Source organism: Lichenostomus cassidix, chromosome 7 (genome assembly GCF_008360975.1).
Source record: "Lichenostomus cassidix isolate B80296 chromosome 7, HeHo_3.0, whole genome shotgun sequence".
NCBI classification, from domain to species: domain Eukaryota; kingdom Metazoa; phylum Chordata; class Aves; order Passeriformes; family Meliphagidae; genus Lichenostomus; species Lichenostomus cassidix.
The window spans coordinates 3,069,347-3,095,673 of NC_139488.1; the positions used below are offsets into that span (position 1 = coordinate 3,069,347).

The 26,327-nt window shown below is 53.8% G+C and overlaps 2 protein-coding genes across 6 annotated transcripts in view; one reads left to right on the forward strand and one right to left on the reverse strand.

Annotated features, from left to right (window-relative positions):
- Positions 1 to 23,884, reverse strand: part of LOC146434325 (maestro heat-like repeat-containing protein family member 1) — a 38,589-nt gene extending 14,705 nt beyond the window's left edge. The window contains exons 1-15 of one of the 4 annotated variants that reach the window (XM_085065804.1): positions 23,083 to 23,884; positions 22,751 to 22,809; positions 22,307 to 22,636; positions 21,971 to 22,119; positions 21,567 to 21,714; positions 21,171 to 21,358; positions 20,951 to 21,088; positions 20,580 to 20,694; positions 20,271 to 20,408; positions 19,846 to 20,022; positions 19,569 to 19,724; positions 19,308 to 19,409; positions 18,833 to 18,936; positions 18,495 to 18,544; positions 17,970 to 18,209 (exon numbers count right to left, since the gene is read on the reverse strand). In XM_085065804.1, the coding sequence (XP_084921930.1) occupies positions 18,178 to 18,209; positions 18,495 to 18,544; positions 18,833 to 18,936; positions 19,308 to 19,409; positions 19,569 to 19,724; positions 19,846 to 20,022; positions 20,271 to 20,408; positions 20,580 to 20,694; positions 20,951 to 21,088; positions 21,171 to 21,358; positions 21,567 to 21,714; positions 21,971 to 22,119; positions 22,307 to 22,636; positions 22,751 to 22,809; positions 23,083 to 23,200 (2,004 nt within the window). In that variant the 5' untranslated portion in view covers positions 23,201 to 23,884 and the 3' untranslated portion in view covers positions 17,970 to 18,177. Of the gene's footprint in view, positions 1 to 17,969; positions 18,210 to 18,494; positions 18,545 to 18,832; positions 18,937 to 19,307; positions 19,410 to 19,568; positions 19,725 to 19,845; positions 20,023 to 20,270; positions 20,409 to 20,579; positions 20,695 to 20,950; positions 21,089 to 21,170; positions 21,359 to 21,566; positions 21,715 to 21,970; positions 22,120 to 22,306; positions 22,637 to 22,750; positions 22,810 to 23,082 lie in introns of those variants that run through there. The other 3 variants (XM_085065806.1, XM_085065803.1, XM_085065805.1) reach the window with 3 other exon arrangements.
- On the forward strand, positions 941 to 7,216 carry LOC146434326 (maestro heat-like repeat-containing protein family member 1). Of its 2 annotated transcripts, none has more exons than XM_085065801.1 (14): positions 941 to 1,833; positions 2,152 to 2,210; positions 2,325 to 2,816; positions 3,005 to 3,153; positions 3,410 to 3,557; positions 3,766 to 3,953; positions 4,036 to 4,173; positions 4,430 to 4,544; positions 4,716 to 4,853; positions 5,112 to 5,288; positions 5,415 to 5,570; positions 5,730 to 5,831; positions 6,203 to 6,306; positions 6,927 to 7,216. In XM_085065801.1, the coding sequence occupies exons 1-14, from the start codon at positions 1,716 to 1,718 to the stop codon at positions 7,000 to 7,002; spliced, it is 2,160 nt and encodes a 719-aa protein (XP_084921927.1). In that variant the 5' UTR covers positions 941 to 1,715; the 3' UTR covers positions 7,003 to 7,216. The 2 variants fall into 2 exon arrangements, with proteins under 2 accessions (XP_084921927.1, XP_084921928.1); XM_085065802.1 differs by having other exon boundaries at positions 941 to 1,218.
- Positions 23,885 to 26,327: the final 2,443 nt, after the last annotated feature.

The following is a 26,327-nucleotide window of genomic DNA, read 5'->3' on the forward strand; positions in this document are numbered from 1 at the left end:
ACAAAAGCAGTGCACATCCAGGACACCCTGCGACTGGCGCTATCAATATGCATCAGGCAACCAGTCCATTGGCCCTGCACATCTCCCCTCCCCTATCCCTTACTTGGTTTGTGTTCCAGAATATTCGTCTTTGTTCTCTCCCCCCGGGTCACCCATTAGGCTTTCAATTTTGTACCCTCCCTCACTGTAACCTCATTGCCTTGTACCCTTGTCTGTTCCCATTCCAACATGCTCGGATTGGCCCTTTACCATAAAACACTCCCGTTCTGCACTCCCTTTTAACCCCTTGTCATTGTGTGCTCAGGGCTCCTGAGCCTCAAATCCTGACCCCTCTCTGACCTCCACATCCCGCTCCGTTTCTACTTCCCTTCTCCTTCGCCTTCCGCCTCCAATAAACCCCAGGATTCTAGACTTAAGTGCCTGCATTTCCTAATTCCTTGCCGAGATTCTTGCTTGCCTCCATCCCCCGAGACTCCACAGACAACCCTGCGAGCCTCACTGCCATGGAGAGTCCAGCGTGAGCTCGGTGCTGCTCGGCTCCGCAGCCCACCTCTTGGTTGCGGCTTCAGGGCGCGCTGCCAAACCAAAGAGCGAAGGCGCAATAGAACTATCGTATTATTATCCCTTCATGGAAAACTCTTTGCAAACCAATCAATGTTTGTTTTTCCTGCCTCTGTTTATTTTTTGTAGGTGACTCTCAGTCAATGACGTTAAGACAAATGAGCTGCTGCTTTGAGATGGGACACAAACTTCCACATCTTTTAAGATCCCAGGCCACAGCAATTAATTTGGGAAGTTTGTAACTTTTTTGAACTACTTGAGTTGAGGAAGGGGAAGTAAAGTTTCCCAGCGCTGCCAGGGCTCGGGGTTGGCAGGTGTGCTTTTGTGGGGACTCTGCCACACCTGCTGCTTTCAGTGCTCCCCAAGCCCCGGGGCTCAGAGCAGCATTGGTGCCCTGGCCCACGCCTTCCTTGTGTGTGTGACACCCCTGTGTTTAGGATGGCCAGCAGCCATCCTGGGGTGGGGGCGGCCCCAGGGCAGGTGGCAGCGTGTGCAAGGGCTCTTTGTGACATGGTGCAGCATGGTCATCGTGGGATGCCACGGGACGGCGTGTCCATGGGCCCTTTGTGACACGCCGTGACATAGGTGCTGGCGGCGACACAGCTAAGTCTCAGTGCTCGGAGCACGCGACGGGACAGGACGGGACAGAGCGTTGCCGTGAGGATTTCCCACAGCGCACTCGTTCCTTGCCGACCCGGAGCATTTCCGAGGCGTTCTTCCTGCAGGTGACCTCGAGGCCAAGCCACAGGACTTGGTGACCTGTGGCCTCCTCGAGGCTTCTCCTTTGCAGGTGTCCCCGAGAGCAGAACTTGGGACTTGGTGACTCGGAGCTTTTCCGAGGCATCGCCCATCCCTGTGGCCTGTGCCCTCGAGGCCGGACCGTGGGATTTGTTGACCGCAATCCGTGACGAGGAGTCTCCTGTCATTTTGGCAGGAGCCCTCGAGACCAGAGTGCAGGACTTGTTGTCCTGTAGCCTTCCTGAGGCTTTTCTGTCGCAGGTGCCTTCAAGGCACAACTGCAGGACTTCCTGACCCGGAGCTTTTGCGAGGCATTACTCCTGCAGTTGCCTTCACAGGCACAACTGCAGGTTTTTTTGACTTGGGGTTTTCTGGAGGCATCTGTGTTACACGTGCCCTCGAGGCCAGACTGTAGCATGGCCGCCAGATTCCTCAGCCTGTTCAAAGTGTTCAGGAGGAAATCAAAGAAAGACACTGCAGCTGCCCCACCACAACAGCCTGGAGACGTGGAGCAGTTCCAGCCTCTGCAGGAGGGTGAGTGACAGAACTGGGCCACAGGGCTGATGGCTACAGCCAGCTTTGCCGCATGCCATGCCATGCCATGCCATGCCATGCCATGCCATGCCATGCCATGCCATCCCATCCCATCCCATCCCATCCCATCCCGTCCCCCAGGAACATGCCCATGGATAGACTAGAAGAGGGGCCGGGGCTGCCCCCCGCTGCAGCCGTGCTGCATCCCCTGGGCATCCCGGGGCTGTCCCTGCCTGGGCAGCACAGGCCTGGGCTGTGTTCTCTGGCCTCTCCTGCAGCCCCTCAGCCCTGGCTGTGCTCACTCTTTCCCACATGCAGGCACGGACCAGACACAACAGCAGGACTCCGCCCGTGGCCGCTTCCGCAAAACAGCGCAGGTAGCTGCAGCCATCCCCACTGGGGCTGGGCGTGCTGTCCCCGCTCAGCCAAGCACCTCGCTTGGAGCACTCCATGGAACATGCCTCTCTTCCGTGTCCTTCCTTCTCCTGCAGACCTTCAGGAAATTCATGGGCACTGGGCGTGGAAAGACCAAAACCACTGCTACTGAGGGCACAGCTGAGCCTGACTCCAGGCTAACTGAGCTCCCTACAGAGGCTGATGTCAGCACAGCATCAGCTGAGCACTCTGAAAATTCTGACATGGCAATGAATGATCAGAGGGCGAAGGCAGACATGGCACAGACTGAGGACATGGCACAGACTGAGGACATGGCAGTGACTAAGGACACGGCACTGATGGAGGACACGGCACCGACCGAGGACATGGTACCAACAGAGGACACGGCACTGACCGAGGACACGGCACTGACCGAGGACACGGCACTGACAGGGGACATGGCACCACCTAACAACATGGCCATCGCAAACACTGACGCTGGAAAGACTCAGGGCATCGCAAATACTAACACCATGCCCACTCCCACTGTCATTCATGCTCCCATTCTTGATTTATTTGAAGAGAGTGGTGTTTCTTCTCAGCAGCAGGTAAGCAGCCTGGGGCCAAGGCTGGAGGCCTCCCAGGATCGTGTGGCCCCTCAAGCCACATCTGCTGGGCCCCCCCAATGTGCTGTTGGGGCCAGCACATTGTTTTGGGAAGGGAAGCATTACTTGGGGGAAGATGGGGAAGTTGCTCCCTTGGACAGCACTCCAAGTCTTCCCCATGGCTCCCCCAGGTGCCAGCCATAGTGAGGAGCATTCACCAGAGACTCATGGCCTGTTACACTGTGGATGACACGCTGCGCAGTAACATTCTGAGGCTGGCTGAAGAACACCCTGTCGATGTGGTGATGACCCTTCTGCGCTGTGCCCCATCATGTGACAGGTATGGGGCTCTCCTGCCTTGAGAATTCAGGGCTCACCAGCCTTTAGGGCCCATCACCCTGGAGAACCTGTCCAACGGGGTCTGCCAGACAGGCAGAGAGTTCCAGGACCCTCAGCCCCCTCTGCTTCCCCAGCCTGCTGCCACGCTCCCTCCCTGCCCCTCAGGGCACCGGGGCACTGTCACATGAGCCTCTGCAGCTGCACAGGGCATGGTAGTGTGACTGAGACACGCCTGACACACAGCTCTGGTCCCACAGAGCTGCTGCGATGATGTGGAAAACAATAGCGTCGTCAGGACCGACTGTGGGGAAGGTGCTGCCCACACTGCTCTGTGTGATGGAGGATTGGCCAGTGCACAGCATGTCCACCTCTGATGGGGACAACAAGGATGTTTTTGCCCCGGCTGTGAGTTTCTGGAAGTGGCCTTTGCTCGCCCCCAGGTCACCTCTCCAGCAGCTCTCCATCCTCTCCCTGCCTCAGGCGCTGGGCTGAAACCTGGGCTAGGGGCAGGCTCAGGGGCCACAGGGCCCGGTGCTCCCCATGGGTCTCCCCTCAGGCCCTGCCACATGGACACCTTGGCACTGAGTGCTGTCTCGGGCTGCTTCTTTTGCAGGCAACTCTGGCCCTGTGGGTGATTGTCCTGGCGCCTGCGTGCCAAGAGACAATGATTATTTATTCCTCCCGCCTGTTTGTGGCTCTGCTATTCCAAGTTGTCGTGACCACAGAGCAGATGCCAGAGGAAGTTCATAACTTCTGGAGAACATGCCGGGAGGAACACCGCCTTCCCACCAACCCCAACAGGTCCCAGTCCTCCTGTCCCTTCCATGCCCTTGTGGCCAGAGCCAGTGCTCCCAGGGTGACCTGGCCTTTGCTCTGCACACAGATTTGCAGTGCAGACCATGAGGGCTCTGCTCTGGCGCCTGTGCTGTGATGATGTGGTGATGGCTATGGAGAACAAGTATGGCTGGGACACACTGCTCTGTGCTGACACCCAGCACTATGCCGTGGGTCATCTGGCCAGGTGAGACCCCCTTCTCCCTGCTGCCCCCGGCATTTGTGCACTGTGACCAGAATGGCACTCACAGTCCCCGTGGCCATGGACGAGAGAGCCTCGTCACCGAGGGACGGCGGCGCAGACTGGAAAAGTCTGGGGGGGGGAGGGTGTCAACAAGGAACTGCTTCCAGGGTGGTGGGGAATGACCAGAGCTCTGTGAGTCAGTCCTGGGAGAGTTTTGCCCCTCCACCTCAGGGTCTTGGTGCCCTTTTCCCCCTGCCAGGGAGATGCACCGTGTCTTGATCCCCTTGTGTCACCGCATCGCACTCCACCTGCTCAGGCTGCTCAGCAGGGAGGAGCCACGGTGGGAGCTGCCTGCCCTGGCGTTCCTTGTGGAGGTGAGCCTGAAGGCCAGCGCTGCCTCGCCCAGCTGCCTCCCAGCTCTCTGCCCTCTCATAGCCGCAGCTGCCTGGGACGGTGCCCGTGCCCTGTGCTGCTGCCTGGGCCCTGTGCTGACTGGTTCTGGGCTCCTGCCAGCCGGCTCCCCTGTCAGTGCCTGTGCCTTTCAGGTCCTTGACTGCCTGGACTTGACTGAATATGGTGACAGCGTCCTGGAGATCCTGACAAAGCGCCTGCACAGCCAGTGCGGGCAGAGGCGTCGCCTTGCGCTCAGAGGCTTCGTGATGCTCAGCAATGACCCCCATATGGTGAGAAGGGGCAGTGGCTGAAGCCGTGCTGGCAGCGTGGGGCTGCGTGGGGAAAGCAGCCAGCCAGGATTGGCTGTGCTTCAGGAGCTGAGGCAGCTGCTCCCAGCTCTCCTGCCTCCTGCTTCAGCTTGCCTGAGTGCTTTGGGACAGGCCTTTGGCCTCTGGGCCCTGCGGCAGCACGGTGGGGTTGCAGTGCCAGGGGAGTGTTGGCAGTGCAACTGTTCGCGGCTTCACAGCACAGCCTTGTGTTCCACACAGGCCAGAAGAATGGGCATTGTGTCTCTAAGGCTCGTGGAGCTGCTGGGTGATCGAGATGGAGAAGTGGTCGAAATGACCCTCTCTGTGTTCACGAATGTGCTCCAGAAGAAAGACATCCTGGTGTCCAGCACCACTGCCCCAAAGCTGGCTGAGGCACTCCGGCCACTCTTTGACCACGTAAGGCTCTGTGCCCCCAGCCACAGGCACGGGCTGCTGCCCACAAGTGTTGTGTCCTGTGGATTTTTGGGCCTTTGACCAGATGAACATGGAGTAGCTGGTGCTGAGGTTTTTCCTTTCCTCCAGGACTACTACCATGTGCAGCTGCTCTCCATTCGCCTCTTTGGCAAGGTGATGGAGTCGGTAGCGGAAGAGGGAAAAGAGGCCCTGAAGGCAATTGTCGACCGGAGCCTGTACCCACTTTTCATCTACTGCCTCAATGAGAAGCGGCTTGTGGCAGAGGTGAGGACTCATGGGCTGCCGGTGCATCCCTGGGAGGGGACTCGGCTGCCTCCTGCCCCGGTGCCTCCCAGGCCGCAGCCTCCCGCAGGCCTTGGCACAGGGACGCCAGTCCTGTGCTCTGGGCTGCGGTGCCACCTCCGGCTCTCTGCTGCTCCCCAGGCCTCTCACCAAACGCTGCTTCGTGCGGCCAGCTTCCTCAAGAGGAGAGATCTTCAGAAGCTGCTTAAGGAGAAGAAGATGGTGAAGGTCGCCGAGTGCCTGGTAAGGACGGCCTGGAAGCCCCAGCCCCAGCCTGGAGAAGCCCCCTGCCCCCGGTGCCCAGTGTGTGGGGCTGGCAGCTGTGCCCCTGCCCGCTGCTGCACCCAGGAACCAGGCGGGCTCTTCTCCGGGCTGCCCTGGCCCCGAGCCGGGTGCCGATGGAGCCGCGGCCCCGCTGGGCTGTGCGGCTCCCCGGGCGGCACCGCGGCTCTCCGGGCAGCCGCCGGCCCTCTGCCCCCTCCAAAGCGCGGCGCCAGCGGCTGCTGGCCGCGCCTCGGGGCTGTGCGGGCAGGGGAGGCCAGGGCAGGGCGCAGGGAGAGCCCGGCCAAGGGGCAGAGCCCGCCCCAAGCCCTCCCTCCTGGCGCTCTCTCCAGCTTGCCGAAGGACGGCAGCCGAGCGGCCGAGCAGCTGCGCCACGGCCTGCCGTGCCTGGAGAGCCCGGTGAAGCCCCTGCGAGAGGCGGCCGTCAGGTTCCTGGGTGAGGCACGATCCCGGGCTCCCTCCCCGCCCCGCCGCAGCTCGGCCCCCGCCCCGGCTGCTGCCCCGGCAGCGGCATCCGGGCCCGGGGCTCTGGAGCCCCGCCTGGCCTCGGGGCTGCTGCCGCCCCGCTCTCGCAGGGAGCCGTGCCCTTCCTTGGGCGTCCGGATGCGGCAAGGACCCGGGCTGAGCTCTGCCGGCGCAGGAGGCCGTGTGGCCCCGGGGCTGGCAGCGCCGCTGTGGGGGAGCTGTGCCGCTGGGGCTGTGACACAGGGCTCTGTGTTCCCAGGGAGCGCCGGGCGGTACCTGATGGTGGTGGGGCAGCTGCTCGCAGAGAGAGCTGCTCGCAGTGAGTGAGGACAGCGGGGTGTCAGCGGGAGCTGTAATCCCTGCCCTGGGTGCGGAGCGTTCTGCTCCCTGGGTGGATGAGGGGTGTCATGGGCAGAGCGCAGCGAGATTTCAGGGACACAGGAGGAATTTGTGGCCAGCAGCTGCCGGCCCATCCCGTTGGCCCCTCCTCTGTTGCGGCCATGGCCGGAGCTGGGTGGGATGGCCCTGGCAGGACGGTGTCCTTGGTTTCGCCTTGCGCTCTGACCGCGGCTGTGTTGCTCTCTGTTGCAGCCCAGCTGCAGGAGATGGAGGACAGCACCTGAGTGCCGCTGGAGCTCCAGGCACAGCTGATGCTGGGAACGGCTGAGCCTGTGGGAAGCTCGCGTTGTTTCAGCCCTCTCCTTCCCTGTTTAAAGCTCCATCCCTGCAGCCCTCACAGCCTCCCCATCCCCTTTTTTCTCCTCCGCTCTCCCTCCCTGTTGACAGTTCCCTCCCTGCAGCCCTCACAGCCTCCCCATCCCCCTTTTGCCCTCCCAGCTCATCCCTTCCCCTGCCATTAATAAACAGTTTGGCTTCTTCACTTTATCTGCACCTGTGTGATGCTGAAGCGGCGCAAAACCCGAGCCCAGGGACACACAGGCCCCTGCTGCTGTTCTCTTCTGCGCCGTGTTCTGTGCAGAGACGCAGAGGAACAAGGGCACATCAGGCTGGACAGGTCCCTGTCCTAAGGGTCCATTTCCACAACACGGTGGAGTGAAAGGTCTTGCTTTAACTCTGAGCCCACTGAAGGCCAGTAGTGGGACAGGGACCCTGTGTGTCAGGGACCCAGGTCGTGTCTAAGGCCCTGCCACACTCGGTCTGCTGTTGCGCACGTCGACAAGATGATGAAGTACAGACAATGAAGAGAAGCTTCTTGTTTCACTGGTGGGAATTTGACCCTTCAGAGAAACGGTGGGTTGGTCCATCGATGGGAAGTTAAGCTGTGATAGAAGAGCCAGACACGATGGGGCTGTTGTTGGCATGGAGGTGGTGTCGTAAGCCGTTGCAGCCTCGTCTCGTGCGCTGGCCACACGTGAGATGATGTCCTAACTGGAAAAATTCCACTGCAGAGGGGGAGATATCAGGCCTGCTTCTGGGGTGGAGGGGCGAGAAGGACAAAATGCACACCTTTTGATGCGGGGGATGCCCTGAAGGTTCTCGGCCTGCCTTCCCCTCCTGCCAGAGCACCATGCTCCTTCTCCTTCTCCTGTTGAGCAGCTTTTCCCAGATGCAGGGTTCTGTGTGTTTTATTGGTTCCGATGGCAGCTAACAAAATAAAACTTGCTTTGCATTCAGAAGTGCGTTTCCGACTTTCTGTGCACAGCAATCCTCCGGAGCCTGTAACACCCTGGATTTTAGAGGAGCCAACTTGAGTAGGCTCTGATGCCTCCCCCTCCTTGTGGAACCAGTTGCTTTCCCGGGGAGTATTCTACTTTCCCCTCTCGAGAGCAAAGAGGGAGCTGCAGAAAGAGCTTGCCAGGCTGCTCTCAATCCTTCACCAGCAGTCCTGGTTAACTGGAGAAGTCTGAGCTGACTGGAACTGTGCAAATGTAACAGCCACGCACAGGAAGGGTCGGAAGGATGATCCGGCAACCAAAGGCCTGGCAGCCTGAGCTCGGTAGCTGGGAAGGCCTCGGAGCAGATGCTCCCGAGTGCCATCCCGCGGCACGTGCAGAGAACCAGGGGCTCTGCTGGAGGGTGGGCTAGCTCTGCGCAGGGATGGGGCCAGGTGGGGTTTTGGTGGGGTGTTGAGGGCTTCTGTGCTGGTGTTGGGGGGGGTTGATGTTGGTGGGGGTGTTGGGGAAGGAGATGTCTGGAAGGTGAGAGGTCTAGGTTGCAATTCATCCAGTTTGAAGGCAGCATCTGTGCTTTTGCACAGCTTTGGTTAGTACATGTGCATGTCTTGTGATCTCATCTGCAATTTTCATCTATTTGCAGACAGCATTCTGAGGTATTCCACTTTCCACAGACTCCCCCTTCTTCCGCCAATAAGTAATCTAGTGCTAATCTATTTTGATATACTGCTGCCCTAGTCTGAGTTAATTGTCTAGCAATTAGTTTCAGGGCATCAGATGATTGGTTACTTACAATTTTAACAAGTGCTTGTAGTTGAATTACTCGGTTTAGCATGTAAATGGGTGTTCGATAACCCCAGCTGCCATCTTGAGCCTAAGTTGCTGGATCATAATATTCAATTATTCTTTTTGGAGGCCATTTCTTATCACTCCATTTTTGGGTCCCTCCAATGTTAATATTGCTGTGCTTTTCCCTACTTAGAGTTTCATATAGAGGTCTTCCTAAAGATTCTCTTTTGTGTTTGGGCAACAGAAAAAAATGCTGGTTGTACCATCCCTATGGTACAGGTTCCCTTCTAATTGCTAGGCAATTTAATGTATGCTTTCTTACTACAAATCTAATATAATCATCTGGTGCTCTCCACTCTATCTTATTATTTCTAGGTTTTTCCCAAAATATTTTTAGATCAATCACTCCTTTAAAAGGATTGGCATTTGTCTCATTTTTCTAGTATATTACTTTATTAGTACAATTTACTGATCAATATCCTTGGGGAGGTTTGGGCCACCAATACCCTATGCTTTTGGTAGAGTTAGTGGTTAATACCATTTTACAGGGGGTGCTTCTGAGGTTCTTTCCAAATGGATTTCCTTCTCTAGCTACACAGTATTGCCCCACTGCTTCATGGCTGAGGATCCACCCGTCAGCTCTGTTTTCTCTAGATCTATGCGTTTTATTCCAAATTAATAATTACATTGGTTCCAATCCTTTACCTCTCCAGGGCCACTGTTCAGCCATTTGGGGCCCTCCACAAATCCAGCAGGAAGTAACATTTAATTCTCTAGCTACTCTGCATAAGGCTTACGAATAGGTTTATTCCCTGTTTCAGGTCTTTCAAGTTTGAGTTCTCCAATGTGTCTCTTAATTCTTTATATAAAATTGACTTCGGTTTTGAGGGTCGAGGTTGGGCTTTTGAGTGAGTAGTAAAATTTTTAACTAACTCCTCTTTATATTGGTCTTGAATGCCCCCTCCATCTGAATAACCCCCCATTCCTGATCTGGTAAAACAAATGTATTCTTCTCCTCTGGGGCAGGGGGAGCTACTATAACCATAGCTATTTCCATCCAGGCATGGGTAGCCTAGAATTTCTTATTTCGTGCTACTCATAATTTATGTCTCGGAATGGAGCAGGGTTGAAGTTCTCTATGGTCATAGCATTCTGCATTCACATGGGTGTGAAAGGCTAGGGCTTGTTTGTACCCTTTTCTGCACCCTCGGCAGATGGGTTGAAGGCATTTGGAACATGCAGGTGAGTATGAGGATCCCTGCACTCCTTGTCTGGAGAGACTTAGCACAACTAAGAGTACGGTTACTCCCCACCGTTCAGTATCCCTCTGTCTCCTCTGCCCCACTGGGTTGCTTCCAGCAGCAGGGTAATCCATCTTCTCGACAGCAGGGATAGTCTTCATGGGCTTCGTACTGTAGGTTGCATTTTACACACCTTTGCTTGAGAGTGCCCCAAGTTTTGCTTTTACCGGCAGAGTGTTACAGGGTGCCCGATTTCTCAACCTGTATTTTATTTTTATTATTTCAGCCTTTTTGTCCCATTTACCTTTTTCTTTGTGGATAAATAGTTCCCACCACTGTGGGGAATCTAATTTTATTATCCCTAATTTTACTGCATCTTTTAAAATATTCTGAGCAATGCAACTTTCTTCTTTTATACTTCCTCTACATAATCTTCTTTGTGGGAAGCCTCCTCTGCAATGGTAATACCACTTCTCCTCATAGTAATGACAAATTATACAAATAAAGATATGCATACAAAAGCAATAATAAAGGCAAGTGGCAATAACTATACAAACAAAGGAATAACAAGATACTATACAAACAAAGGAATAACAAGGGCACTCATCCTCTAAACAGAAGATCCTGGTGACTTTTGATGTCAGTTCTCCCTCCGGAGTTGTAACTTCAGCTCTTTAGGAACAGAGGTAACCATCTAGTTTTTAGTTTGAATTGGTCTTTTCACTCGGAATACATGTGTCCATCCTTTCCCATTGTTTGAATCACTGTCTCTGTGGTTAAAAAACTAGAAAAAGTCTTTTTACAACATGGGGTTAGAGATGTTTCTTTTCATGATTTTGTCAATGCTTTGTCACCTGGTTTTATTTTAGATATCGCAAATTCCAGAGGAATGCTTTGAGTTAGTAGCCTCTTTCTAATATTCAACAGAGCCAAAGGAAGGCACTTGGCTCATAACATTTCAGTAAGATCAGCTTTTAGGGTACTATTCATTTTTTTCACTCTGCCCTAGTTCTGTGGATGCTGTGGGGTGTGGTAGTCCCACCGTGTCTCTAAGGCTTCAGCTAAATTCTGTGTTATTCTGGATGTCAAATGCGTGCCCTGTCTGTAGTATTTATTAAACCAAAGCGTGGAATGATATCTTCTAAAAGATGGTTATTTACTGTCTGAGCCGTTGCTCAGGCAGTTGGGAATGTCTTTACTTAGTGGGTGAGCTGCTCCACTATTACAAGCACTTATATTCTCCGGCTTTTGATACCTCAGTGAAATCTACTTGTATTCTTTCACCATAATTTCTATAACTACTTCTCATAAAAATTTCACTTTAACAACTGTTCTTAATAATTAAAATTGATTTAATAGTAAATAAAATTTTAATAACATTTATAAAAGTTCATTAAACCAATTAAACTAAATTGATCAAAATTCACTAAGTCAAATCAAATCCATTAAAAATGTTACTAAACTTAATAAAAAATAAAATCAAATTAGCTAAATTGGATCAAATCCAATTAAAATCAATCAAAATTTAACTGACATGAAACCGATTAAAAATCATGTATACTTAATAAAAAAATAATTAAATTAATTAAAATTTAATCTTGTAAGGACTTTTCTGACTTTTATAATTTTCGTTTTTAGGTGGTATGATCAACTCTAAAATTTCTTTTTATCATTCCTGTTTGCTAATTACATTCAACTTTTAGATTTTACTTTAACAATTGCAAACTGATTAAAATTAGCCAAAATAAATTAATACTAAAACTAACTAAAATTAACTACAACAACTTAAAATCAATTAAAAGCAAGAAAACGTCAACTGAAATAAACTTAAACTGAATAAAATCAATGGCCTAAATACTTTTTATCAATTTCTGTAAATTGTAGTTTAAACTCTTAATACCTTTTGTCCTTTTTTCTTTAAAAATTTAATAAATTATTTGTATTTTTCAATTTTTTTTTATTCACTTGTTGGTATCAAGTCGAGTCATCCACATATAGCACTCATTGTATAATTCTAAATGGGATAAATTATTTTAACAATTACTCTAAAGCTCATCTAAAAACAAATTAAAATTCAGTTAAAATTAACAAACAAACTAATTGAAATCAATTCAATTTAAACTAAAATAAATTTAAACCCGATACAATTTAAATCTGTTAAAATTCAATAATCCAAACTGGCGATTCCCTCTTTCCCGGCCGCCGCCCACCACTCTGAACAAGCGGCCTCGGCCAAAGGCGAGCGGCTGCAGCTGCCCGCTCTGGGAGCAGGGAGCTCGCCGACAGCCGCCCGCACGGGGGGTTCGGGGAGAGACGTCTGCTCTCTCTCAGCACCTCCGTGCAGCCCTTTGCTAACACCACAAAAACAAGCTGACACACACAGGAAAACAATTTGACACACACAAAACCAATTTTGGCTTTCACCAGCACTCACACATAACTATTTTGCTGGCACACACACACACAACTTCGCTTACTCCGTGCTTACTTTCTCTGTCACCACAACACACGTGCATTCTTTTCTTTTTGCCCCAGTTACTAAACTAATTTCTTTGCTCAAATTGTATCTTTGTGGTAATTCTTAAATGGTAGACTGATTAAACCCATTGAAAACTTACTAAAATTTATAAAAAACTTATTCAAAATATTAAAACAAAAATAACCAATTAAATCTAATTAAAACCAATTAAAACTAAAAGTGTAACTTTTTTGCCTAGGGGCTTCACTTTTAATTTTATCAAGGGACCATATCAGAGGTTCATACGATGGTCCTATCCCTAATATACCTTTTGACATCCCTATTTTTGTTTAAGTGCCTTTTCATCATGTTTTCTTCTTAGACATTTTTGCTTCCGATGTCCCTCCTCTACAATAGTAGCATACAATTTCCTGGCCTGGTTTCGTCTGCAATACCCTTTTCGTGGGTTCATCTCGTCTTTTCGGTTCTCTTTGCTTCCCTGGAATTTCCTCTCTTTTAGCCCCCTTTACTTCTACAACCAACCTCTCATCTTTAGACTTTTGCTCTTCCTCATCTCTCTCTATGAACTTTTTGTGCTTTATCCAACCCCTCGTCTAGCCAGTCTTTCAACTTTCTTAGTTCCTTTCTATCTTTCCAAGAGTTTGCTACAAACTGGGTTTCTTCAGAACGCATTTGGAGACCTTCATCCTATCCCTGATGTTCATTAAAAGGTTTATTGATGTTTTGTTCTTGCTTATGTTGTGGATTTTGATTATTGTTTTTGGGCCTCTGATTTTGCCTTTCGTGATCAGCAGCCAGGTTCTGCTGAGGTTGCCTGTTCTAATTTTGCCTCTCGGCTGTTTTAATTATTATTATAACAGCTGTAAGCAATAATTCTAAAATTAATTGCATTTCATCTCTCACATAGATGTTGGGGTCTAAAAGTTGGTCTACTTCTTCTGAGACCCTTATGAGATCATCTAATAAATTTTCTATTTCCTTTTTAAATTGTCTGACGTCCCTGGTGTTTAAGGGAACTGATACAAATCCTATTCCTTCATGCTGGCTCCCTAATGGCACTTGTCGGAGGTTGGGGGGCACTGGAATTTTTCCTCCATCCCTGTTACGAAGCAACAAATATCAGGGTGATTGGAGTCATCAATTCTTTTGTAAGAGACAAAAGGCTGCGCTAGGACGGGAGCTCAACAGCACCCCTGCTGCTTGCGACTGTAGTTACACCACGCGGGAAAGTGCTCACCAACTCAAAGGACATCTGTTACTGTTTTTTTCTCTGGTTTTATTTGTTGTTGTTATTCTTCTTAATGCTTGTTTACTCTGCTGTAGATACTAGTAAAGCACTGTTATTCCTTTTCCCATACCTCTGCCTGAAAGCCCTTGATTTCAAAATTAAAATAATTCGGAGGGAGGGGAAATCACATTCTCTGTCCTAAGGGAGGGTTCAACCTCTTTCAGCAGACACCTGTCTTTCAAACCAAGACAGACCTCTGCATCTAACATGGCTTGGAAGAGGGACCGAAAATATGTGGAGTCCGTCCTGTATTCTTTTGCCGCCTTACAAAGCTTCTCCGATGAGCTGAAAGGAATTGCTTGCCACATCATTGCCTCAGGGCGAGTGGGGCAGCCGTGCCATGGTGGAGGGCTAGGGCTTCCTTGCCTCCGGCATGCTGGGGCGGCAAACACACCTTCCTCCCCCCCACCAGCATCATTTTAGGCCCAGCAAATATGGCGACCAGATGTTGACAGGGCGTGGGAACCTGAGTGTGGGAACTCGGGAGGTGTAGTTTCCCACACCGCTGTTCCGCCCCCTGATGTAATGGGGGCAGGGAGTGACGACACAGGGAAAGGGGGAGGGGGAGGTGGAGCTGAGATGACTGAAGCCTGTGAGGCGGGAAAACAAGACGGCTTCTTGGAAGAAGGGGAAGGGGGTGCCATCTTGGCAGGCCCTGCCCCGCCATTTTGTGAACCAGGAGGAGCAACACCAAAGCCATCATTTTGTGTTGGCACTGCCATGTGGCGGGCACCATCTTTGTCAGCCCTGATTGATTGGGTAAACGAGGGTAGAGGGGGTAAGGAAAAGGGGTTTGGGTGAAGAGCCTGAACAGGGTGCGCGGTTCCGCTTGGGCAAGGCAAAGAAAGGAGCAGGGAAATGCCCTGGGGCTGGAGGTGGCCAGGCACCGACGGGTGGGCTGCACTCTCCCCCTCTCTCCTAAAGGGATTGCTAGGGGACGGAGAGTAGGGGTAAGGAGAGTCAGAGGGAACATGTGGGGAAACTGAAGGAGGAGAAACTGAAAGGTTGGGTGCCGAAGGTAACTCGGGGGGGGCACGCGAAATGGATTCGAGGAATGAGGAGAGACCTTTTTATTCACTAATTTGTAAACTTGGGCATGCAAGGCAAACACTTCTACTGCAGTTTTATCTCCTGCCTTGCCTGCCGCTACCAATCTTCTCCCGACCTCATTCCAAAATTCCAAATCAAGTGTAGAATCAACAGAAACTGGGGGACCATGAATAAAAACCCAATGTACAAGATATTTGAATATATGCTTAGGAAACAGAACCTTATTTTCTACGAAAAGACGGGATAAATCAAAATATATTTCCTTTTGGGAGTTGAGAGACTTTGAGCGGCCATAACCCATTTTACCCTACTGCTCACTTCTCTGAATCCCGGGCAAAGTCTCTCTAAATCCCACCCCGCACCTACTGCACTGCAAAATGAAAAATGTAAAAGAAAATGAGCTCAAAGACTGGCGAGCCTTGTCACCCCTAACAGTCCCTGGAGGCTACCCAAGGGCTTTTTCAGAGTACTTTGAGGGACCGGCAGGGGAATTTCCCATCCCCGCCCTTCAACAAAGCACTCACCCTTGGATTCGACGTCTGCAACACTTCACAGATGGGGCTTGGCCCCTCTGCCAATGCCGGTCTCTGGGCAACAGAACACCAGATGACAATAGGTATTCGTGCTCGACTGCTGGAACCGCTCCGTCAGTCTCTCTGGTGTTCCCCAGGAGCTCCACTTGGTGTGAGCTACACTGCAGGGACGATGATGAGGTAAGAAAAGTCCAATGTGCTTGGGTGCTCGGAAGATGGCAGATCCGAGTCACAGCAACACTCATGGCTTCACTCTTTGGTTTGGCAGCGCGCCCTGAAGCCGCAACCAAGAGGTGGGCTGTGGAGCCGAGCAGCACCAAGCTCACGCTGGACTCTCCATGGCAGTGAGGCTCGCAGGGTTGTCTGTGGAGTCTCGGGGGATGGAGGCAAGCAAGAATCTCGGCAAGGAATTAGGAAATGCAGGCACTTAAGTCTAGAATCCTGGGGTTTATTGGAGGCGGAAGGCGAAGGAGAAGGGAAGTAGAAACGGAGCGGGATGTGGAGGTCAGAGAGGGGTCAGGATTTGAGGCTCAGGAGCCCTGAGCACACAATGACAAGGGGTTAAAAGGGAGTGCAGAACGGGAGTGGTTTATGGTAAAGGGCCAATCCGAGCATGTTGGAATGGGAACAGACAAGGGTACAAGGCAATGAGGTTACAGTGAGGGAGGGTACAAAAATTGAAAGCCCAGTGGGGAGACCCAAGGGGAGAGAACAAAGACGAATATTCTGGAACAAAAACCAAAGGATAGGGGAGGGAAGATGTGCAGGGCGAATGGACTGGTTGCCTGATGCATATTGAAAGCGCCAGTCACAGGGTGTCCTGGGTGTGTACTGCTTTTGTCACCCTATCCAAGGTCTCACCTCACACCCAGGACTCTTCTTCTGGGGCCATTACCCCGTGCGGCTGATCGCTTGAGCCTATTCTGGGCAAGAGCCACTGCTACATTCTATTAAGGAATAAAAGCTGTCAAGGAATGAAACACCTCTCAGTGTTACAAAAGTACCCCAAACAAATGAGTACATTGCAAAAAGGCTCATCCTCCCCCTGCTAGAGAGATCAAAGTGGCCAAGAAAGTACAGCTCTCCCCTCTTCTTCCCTGCATGAGAATAAGGACCATTAACAGACATAGTCACAGATATTTCTTCTGCTGTCCATAACCAAAGCTGTGCAAAAGCACAGATGCTGCCTTCAAACTGGATGAATTGCAACCTAGACCTCTCACCTTCCAGACATCTCCTTCCCCAACACCCCCACCAACATCAACGCCCCCCAACACCAGCACAGAAGCCCTCAACACCCCACCAAAACCCCACCTGGCCCCATCCCTGCGCAGAGCTTGCCCACCCTCCAGCAGAGCCCCTGGTTCTCTGCACGTGCCGCGGGATGGCACTCGGGAGGATCTGCTCCGAGGCCTTCCCAGCTACCGAGCTCAGGCTGCCAGGCCTTTGGTTGCCGGATCATCCTTCCGACCCTTCCTGTGCGTGGCTGTTACATTTGCACAGTTCCAGTCAGCTCAGACTTCTCCAGTTAACCAGGACTGCTGGTGAAGGATCGAGAGCAGCCTGGCAAGCTCTTTCTGCAGCTCCCTCTTTGCTCTCGAGAGGGGGAAGTAGAACACTCCCCGGGAAAGCAACTGGTTCCACAAGGAGGGGGAGGCATCAGAGCCTACTCAAGTTGGCTCCTCTAAAATCCAGGGTGTTACAGGCTCCGGAGGATTGCTGTGCACAAAAAGTCGGAAACGCACTTCTGAATGCAAAGCAAGTTTTATTTTGTTAGCTGCTGTAGGAACTAGTAATACACACAGAACCCTGCATCTGGGAAAAGCCGCTCAGCAGGAGAAGGAGCATGGTGCTCCGGCAGGAGGGGAAGGCAGGCCGAGAACCTTCAGGGCATCCCCTGCATCAAAAGGTGTGCATTTTGTCCTTCTCGCCCCTCCACCCCAGAAGCAGGCCTGGTATCTCCCCCTCTGCAGTGGAATTTTTCCAGTTAGGACTTCATCTCACGAGTGGCCAGCGCACGAGACGAGGCTGCAACGGCTTACGACACCACCTCCGTGCCAACAACAGCCCCATCGTGTCTGGCTCTTCTATCACAGCTTAACTTCCCATTGATGGACCAACCCACTGTTTCTCTGAAGGGTCAAATTCCCACCAGTGAAACAAGAAGCTTCCCTTCATTGTCTGTACTTCATCATCTTGTCGACGTGCGCAACAGCAGACCGAGTATGGCAGGGCCTTAGACACGACCTGGGTCCCTGACACACAGAGTCCCTGTCCCACTACTGGCCTTCAGTGGGCTCAGAGTTAAAGCAAGACCTTTCACTCCACCGTGTTGTGGAAATGGACCCTTAGGACAGGGACCTGTCCAGCCTGATGTGCCCTTGTTCCTCTGCGTCTCTGCACAGAACACGGCGCAGAAGAGAACAGCAGCAGGGGCCTGTGTGTCCCTGGGCTCGGGTTTTGCGCCGCTTCAGCATCACACAGGTGCAGATAAAGTGAAGAAGCTAAACTGTTTATTAATGGCAGGGGAAGGGATGAGCTGGGAGGGCAAAAGGGGGATGGGGAGGCTGTGAGGGCTGCAGGGAGGACTATCAACAGGGAGGAAAAAAAAAAATGTGAGGGCTGCAGGGAGGGAACTATCAACAGGGAAGGAGACCAGAGGGAACTGTCAACAGGGAGGGAGAGCGGAGGAGAAAAAAGGGGATGGGGAGGCTGTGAGGGCTGCAGGGATGGAGCTTTAAACAGGGAAGGAGAGGGCTGAAACAACGCGAGCTTCCCACAGGCTCAGCCGTTCCCAGCATCAGCTGTGCCTGGAGCTCCAGCGGCACTCAGGTGCTGACCTCCGTCTCCTGCTGCTGGGCTGCAACAGAGAGCAACACAGCCGCGGTCAGAGCCCAAGGCGAAACCAAGGACACCGTCCTGCCAGGGCCATCCCACCCAGCTCCGGCCATGGCCGCAACAGAGGAGGGGCCAACGGGATGGGCCGTCAGCTGCTGGCCACAAATTCCTCCCGTGTCCCTGAAATCTCGCTGCGCTCTGCCCATGACACCCCTCATCCACCCAGGGAGCAGAACGCTCCGCAGCCAGGGCAGGGATTGCAGCTCCTCCCGGCAGCACCCGCTGACACCCCGCTGTCCTCACTCACTCTCTCTGCGAGCAGCTGCCCCACCACCATCAGGTACCGCCCGGCGCTCCCTGGGAACACAGAGCCCTGTGTCACAGCCCCAGCGGCACAGCTCCCCCACAGCGGCGCTGCCAGCCCCGGGGCCACACGGCCTCCTGCGCCGGCAGCGCTCAGCCCGGGCCCTTGCCGCATCAGGGCGCCCAAGGAAGGGCACGGCTCCCTGCGAGAGCGGGGCGGCAGCAGCCCCGAGGCCAGGCGGGGCTCCAGAGCCCCGGGCCCGGATGCCGCTGCCGGGGCAGCAGCCGGGGCTGGGGCCGAGCTGCGGCGGGGCGGGGCGGGAGCCCGGGATCGTGCCTCACCCAGGAACCTGACGGCCTCCTCTCGCAGGGGCTTCACCGGGCTCTCCAGGCACGGCAGGCCGTGGCGCAGCTGCTCGGCCGCTCGGCTGCCGTCCTTCGGCAAGCTGGAGAGAGCGCCAGGAGGGAAGGCTTGGCGCGGGCTCTGCCCCTTGGCCGGGCTCTCCCTGCGCCCTGCCCTGACCTCCCCTGCCCGCACAGCCACGAGGCGCGGCCAGCAGCCGCTGGCGCCGCGCTTTGGAGGGGGCAGAGGGCCGGCGGCTGCCCGGAGAGCCGCGGTGCCGCCCGGGGAGCCGCACAGCCCAGCGGGGCCGCGGCTCCATCGGCACCCTGCTCGGGGCCAGGGCAGCCCGGAGAAGAGCCCGCCTGGTTCCTGGGTGCAGCAGCGGGCAGGGGCACAGCTGCCAGCCCCACACACTGGGCACCGGGGGCAGGGGGCTTCTCTAGGCTGGGGCTGGGGCTTCCAGGCCGTCCTTACCAGGCACTCGGCGACCTTCAACATCTTCTTCGCGTTAAGCAGCTTCTGAAGATCTCTCCTCTTGAGGAAGCTGGCCGCACGAAGCAGCGTTTGGTGAGAGGCCTGGGGAGCAGCAGAGAGCCGGAGGTGGCACCGCAGCCCAGAGCACAGGACTGGCGTCCCTGTGCCAAGGCCTGCGGGAGGCTGCGGCCTGGGAGGCACCGGGGCAGGAGGCAGCCGAGTCCCCTCCCAGGGATGCACCGGCAGCCCATGAGTCCTCACCTCTGCCAAAAGCCAGTTCTCATTGAGGCAGTAGATGAAAAGTGGGTACAGGCTCCGGTCGACAATTGCCTTCAGGGCCTCTTTTCCCTCTTCCGCTACCGACTCTATCACCTTGCCAAAGAGGCGAATGGAGAGCAGCTGCACATGGTAGTAGTCCTGGAGGAAAGGAAAAACCTCAGCGCCAGCTACTCCATGTTCATCAAAGGCCAAAATATCCACAGGACACAACACTTGTGGGCAGCAGCCCGTGCCTGTGGCTGGGGGCAAAGAGCCTTACATGGTCAAAGAGCGGCAGGAGTGCCTCAGCCAGTTTTGGGGCAGTGGTGCTGGACACCAGGATGTCTTTCTTCTGGAGCACATTCGTGAACACAGAGAGGGTCATTTCGACCACTTCTCCATCTCGATCACCCAGCAGCTCCACGAGCCTTAGAGACACGATGCCCATTCTTCTGGCCTGTGTGGAACACAAGGCTGTGCTGTGAAGCCGCGAACAGTTGCACTGCCAACACTCCCCTGGCACTGCAATCCCACCGTGCTGCCGCAGGGCCCAGAGGCCAAAGGCCTGTCCCAAAGCACTCAGGCAAGCTGAAGCAGGAGGCAGGAGAGCTGGGAGCAGCTGCCTCAGCTCCTGAAGCACAGCCAAGCCTGGCTGGCTGCTTTCCCCACGCTGCCAGCACAGCTTCAGCCACTGCCCCTTCTCACCATATGGGTGTCATTGCTGAGCATCACGAAGCCTCTGAGCGCGAGGCGACGCCTCTGCGCGCACTGGCTGTGCAGGCGCTTTGTCAGGATCTCCAGGACGCTGTCAGCATATTCAGTCAAGTCCAGGCAGTCAAGGACCTGAAAGGCACAGGCACTGACAGGGGAGCCGGCTGGCAGGAGCCCAGAACCAGTCAGCACTGGGCCCAGGCGGCAGCACAGGGCACGGGCACCGTCCCAGGCAGCTGCGGCTACGAGAGGGCAGAGAGCTGGGAGGCAGCTGGGCGAGGCAGCGCTGGCCTTCAGGCTCACCTCCACAAGGAACGCCAGGGCAGGCAGATCCCAGCGTGGCTCCTCCCTGCTGAGCAGCCTGAGCAGGTGGAGTGCGATGCGGTGACACAAGGGGATCAAGACACGGTGCATCTCCCTGGCAGGGGGAAAAGGGCACCAAGACCCTGAGGTGGAGGGGCAAAACTCTCCCAGGACTGACTCACAGAGCTGTGGTCATTCCCCACAACCCTGGACGCAGCTCCTTGTGGACACCCTCCCTCCCCCAGACTTTTCCAGTCTGCGCCGCCGTCCCTCGGTGACGAGGCTCTCTCGTCCGTGGCCACGGGGACTGTGAGTGCCATTCTGGTCACAGTGCACAAATGCCGGGGGCAGCAGGGAGAAGGGGGTCTCACCTGGCCAGATGACCCACGGCATAGTGCTGGGTGTCAGCACAGAGCAGTGTGTCCCAGCCACGCTTGCGCTCCATAGACATCACCACATCATCACAGCACAGGCGCCAGAGCAGAGCCCTCATGGTCTGCACTGCAAATCTGTGTGCAGAGCAAAGGCCAGGTCACCCTGGGAGCACTGGCTCTGGCCACAAGGGCATGGAAGGGACAGGAGGACTGGGACCTGTTGGGGTTGGTGGGAAGGCGGTGTTCCTCCTGGCATGTTCTCCAGAAGTTATGAACTTCCTCTGGCATCTGCTCTGTGGTCATGACAACTTGGAATAGCAGAGCCACAAACAGGCGGGAGGAATAAAGATTCATTGCCTCCTGGCAATCAGGCACCTCAACCATCTCCCACAGGGCCAGAGTTGCCTGCAAAAGAAGCAGCCCGAGACAGCACTCAGTGCCAAGGTGTCCATGTGGCAGGGCCTGAGGGGAGACCCATGGGGAGCACCGGGCCCTGTGGCCCCTGAGCCTGCCCCTAGCCCAGGTTTCAGCCCAGCGCCTGAGGCAGGGAGAGGATGGAGAGCTGCTGGAGAGGTGACCTGGGGGCGAGCAAAGGCCACTTCCAGAAACTCACAGCCAGGGCAAAAGCATCCTTGTTGTCCCCATCAGAGGTGGACATGCTGTGCACTGGCCAATCCTCCATCACACAGAGCAGTGTTGGCAGCACCTTCCCCACAGTCGGTCCTGACGACGCTATTGTTTTCCACATCATCGCAGCAGCTCTGTGGGACCAGAGCTGTGTGTCAGGCGTGTCTCAGTCACACTACCATGCCCTGTGCAGCTGCAGAGGCTCATGTGACAGTGCCCCGGTGCCCTGAGGGGCAGGGAGGGAGCGTGGCAGCAGGCTGGGGAAGCAGAGGGGGCTGAGGGTCCTGGAACTCTCTGCCTGTCTGGCAGACCCCGTTGGACAGGTTCTCCAGGGTGATGGGCCCTAAAGGCTGGTGAGCCCTGAATTCTCAAGGCAGGAGAGCCCCATACCTGTCACATGATGGGGCACAGCGCAGAAGGGTCATCACCACATCGACAGGGTGTTCTTCAGCCAGCCTCAGAATGTTAATGCTCATTCTGACATTGACAGTTAGAGAGGCCATGAGTCTCTGGTGAATGCTCCTCACTATGGCTGGCACCTGGGGGAGCCATGGGGAAGACTTGGAGTGCTGTCCAAGGGAGCAACTTCCCCATCTTCCCCCAAGTAATGCTTCCCTTCCCAAAACAATGTGCTGGCCCCAACAGCACATTGGGGGGCCCAGCAGATGTGGCTTGAGGGGCCACACGATCCTGGGAGGCCTCCAGCCTTGGCCCCAGGCTGCTTACCTGCCGCTGAGAAGAAACACCACTCTCCTCAAATAAATCAGGAATGGGAGCATGAATGACAGTGGGAGCGGGCATGGTGTTAGTATTTGCGATGCCCTGAGTCATTCCAGCATTAGTGTTTTTGATGACCATGTTGTTAGGTGGTGCCAAGTCTGCCTTTGCCCTCTGAAAATTCTGACATGGCAATGAACGATCAGAGCGCTCAGCTGATGCTGTGCTGACATCAGCCCCTGTGGGGTGCTGAGTTCTCCTGGAGTCAGGCTCAGCTGTGCCCTCAGTAGCAGTGGTTTTGGTCTTTCCACGCCCAGTGCCCATGAATTTCCTGAAGGTCTGCAGGAGAAGGAAGGACACGGAAGAGAGGCATGTTCCATGGAGTGCTCCAAGCGAGGTGCTTGGCTGAGCAGGGACAGCACGCCCAGCCCCAGTGGGGATGGCTGCAGCTACCTGCGCTGTTTTGTGGAAGCGGCCACGGGCGGAGTCCTGCTCTTGTGTCTGGTCCGTGCCTGCATGTGGGAAAGAGTGAGCACAGCCAGGGCTGAGGGGCTGCAGGAGAGGCCAGAGAACACAGCCCAGGCCTGTGCTGCCCAGGCAGGGACAGCCCCGGGATGCCCAGGGGATGCAGCACGGCTGCAGCAGGGGTCAGCCCCAGCCCCTCTTCTAGTCTATCCATGGGCATGTTCCTGGGGCATGGGATGGGATGGCATGGCATGGCATGGCATGGCATGGGGCAAAGCTGGCTGTAGCCATCAGCCCTGTGGCCCAGTTCTGTCACTCACCCTCCTGCAGAGGCTGGAACTGCTCCTCGTCTCCAGGCTGTTGTGGTGGGGCAGCTGCAGTGTCTTTCTTTGATTTCCTCCTGAACACTTTGAACAGGCTGAGGAATCTGTCTGCCATGCTACAGTCTGGCCTCGAGGGCACGTGTAACACAGATGCCTCCAGAAAACCCCAAGTCAAAAAAACCTGCAGTTGTGCCTGTGAAGGCAACTGCAGGAGTAATGCCTCGCAAAAGCTCCGGGTCAGGAAGTCCTGCAGTTGTGCCTTGAAGGCACCTGCGACAGAAAAGCCTCAGGAAGGCTACAGGACAACAAGTCCTGCACTCTGGTCTCGAGGGCTCCTGCCACAATGACAGGAGACTCCTCGTCACGGATTGTGGTCAACAAATCCCACGGTCCGGCCTCGAGGGCACAGGCCACAGGGATGGGCGATGCCTCGGAAAAGCTCCGAGTCACCAAGTCCCGAGTTCTGCTCTCGGGGACACCTGCAAAGGAGAAGCCTCGAGGAGGCCACAGGTCACCAAGTCCTGTGGCTTGGCCTCGAGGTCACCTGCAGGAAGAACGCCTCGGAAATGCTCCGGGTCGGCAAGGAACGAGTGCGCTGTAGGAAAGCCTCATGGCAACGCTCTGTCCCGTCCTGTCCCGTCGCGTGCTCCGAGCACTGAGGCTTAGCTGTGTCGCTTCCAGCACCTATGTCATGGCGTGTCACAAAGGGCCCAATGACACGCAGTCCCGTTGCATCCCACGATGACCATGCTGCACCGTGTCACAAAGGGCCCTTGCACACGCTGCCACCTGCCCTGGGGCCGCCCCCACCCCCCCCAAAGTGACCCAGGATGGAAGGAATCCATTGCCCCAAGTGTCTAAGCGAGCCCAGCAGGAACTTCAGCAACTGCTCAAACCAGAAGCAAATGCTCCCTGCTCTGCGGGCTCAGGGCAGCAGAAGGAGCCCCCAGGGCTGCCGACGCAGCCGCAGCGGGAAGGGCACAGGGCCTTCCACAGAAGCTGGACAAGTCCCGGCTCCTTGGGACAAGTCCTGGCTGCTGGCCATCCTAAACACGGGGGTGTGACACACACACAAGGAAGGCGTGGGCCAGGGCACCAATGCTGCTCTGAGCCCTGGGGCTCGGGGAGCACTGAAAGCAGCAGGTGTGGCAGAGTCCCTACAACAGCAGACATGCCACCACCCCATGCAGTTTGGCAGCACTGGTGTTTATCTCCTGCAGAAACACTGTCAAGGTTTCTCTTGTTCTTTTAGCTATTTTTCTCGCATTCTGGAATAAACAATCAGCCCCTCCTCTGGTATTGAACGCTCCAGTGCGTGCATGTCTGGCTGTGGCAGCTCATGTCCAAACACAGCTGGGTGCCTGCTGAGCACAGCAATGGATGGCCACAAACAGGGAGGCTCCCCAGTGAACATCAAGGCTGTCACCTGGAGAAGTTCAGAGGATAGGGATAGCTCTGGGAGGAGAAGCTCTTTTGCGTCTCTGATTATGGTGCCAGTGCCCTGCAGGAGCGGCCAAGACAAGCGCTGGAAGCAGACATGTCCTGCACTTTTCTGCTGTCAGCTGGACACAGGACAGACTTGCTGCCACAGAGCCACCAGACTTGGTCCAGGAAAAATGTAAGGCCGTGCATTGGTAGGGAATGGCATCCAGCAAGAGCAAAGCAGGGTCCTCTGGCAGCAAATCCTGTGCTTGTGAACCGGGCCATGTCCTCAGCAGGTACTAAAGTCCTTCCTTCAACCCTTGAACCTCAGCCCCAAGAGCCCCTACTTTTACTCAGCATCTGCTGCTTCTTCAGCACTGCTGATCCATCAGATCAAGGAGGAACCCATTTGCTGTAGTGATTTACTACAGAAACAGCACTAAGCATTAAATACCTGGGAGCAATTTTTATGGAGCAAACTAATTGTTAAAAATAGAAATACTAAAGATCTTAGTTGTTTCCAAATATTAACTCTTTTAAGGACAAAGTAGGCTGAGTAGTTCTTTCACCTTCTATCAGCTGCAGTGCCAGGCTGAAAGTGCTACACACATAAGTTGGAACTACAGTAAAATATTTGAACTAAATACAGTTCCCTTTGTTTACTGCAGGTCTGAGTTATGGAGTGAGACTTTCCTTGCATGTAGTACTGAAGTCCCAGATGTTAATAAACTTAGTCTAAACACAGATCACAATTAGCACAGGAAAGCACAGTGTGTCATTATCATACTACTCTTGAGTTTGGAAAGCTTAGGACAGCTCTCAGAGCTGGTATGTTCTACCTCACACAGGCTCAACTCTGCTTAAAAAGACAAAGCACTAAAATGTATTTCATACCTCAAATATCCATCAGATCTCAAAGACCTACATGAGTGTGTCCTTGCTTATGGATCAGAGACCAAATCCAGGTCTCAGTGCAGTCACTGATCTACCAGTCTTGTCACATCATGTGGATTCTCATCACATATTTACACCAACTTCAGCTTTGAGGGGCTGTTAGAACACAAAGTAAGATGCTGGTCATGATTCAGCACTGTTTGTTTATATCATGTATCCTTGTGTAACCAAAGGTTCACATGGCAAAACCAAACTGGGTTCCAACTGCTAAAACCGTCCATTCCTTCCCAGTCTTGTACTTTGATTACATGGGAACACATTCCAGAGACAGGTAACCACATTTCCTGCTTTGGAATTGATTGGGAACATCCTGATTCCTAAAGCTTAACCTTAAGTTCTCTGAGTTTATTTACACCCAGTTTTGCCACATTGCCTGGGCATCCCAAACCCGAGGTTCTTTGCTGTAAAGGCACAGAACAATCTGGCATTTAATAACCCGAAATTCAGGAAACCAGGAATGCATATTACTTCCCATTGCTCAAGACAAGTAGTTAAAAATAAAGTTACAAACTTCCCAAGTTTATTGGCATGACCCAAGAACATAAAATATATGGAAATCTGCTCCCCATCTCAAACCAGCAACTCATTTGCCTTCACATGGTCCATAGAGAGTAAATTACAAAAAACAGTTTGACACTAAACAGAGGCAAAAAGCTTGCTGTCTTTTGGGTTTGTTTGGCGTTTTGCCAAGCCAGCCATCTCAGATAGTCCTTCCTAGGAGAAGAACACACCAATGTACTGTCTGGGTGATGGTCCAGCCAACTCCTGCAGGGTAGGACACAGGGAGAATCAACCACTCACCCAAGAACTTCTTCCAGATGTCCCTTACTGCCTTACACAGGTTTTCTTGCACATACCCCAGGCTG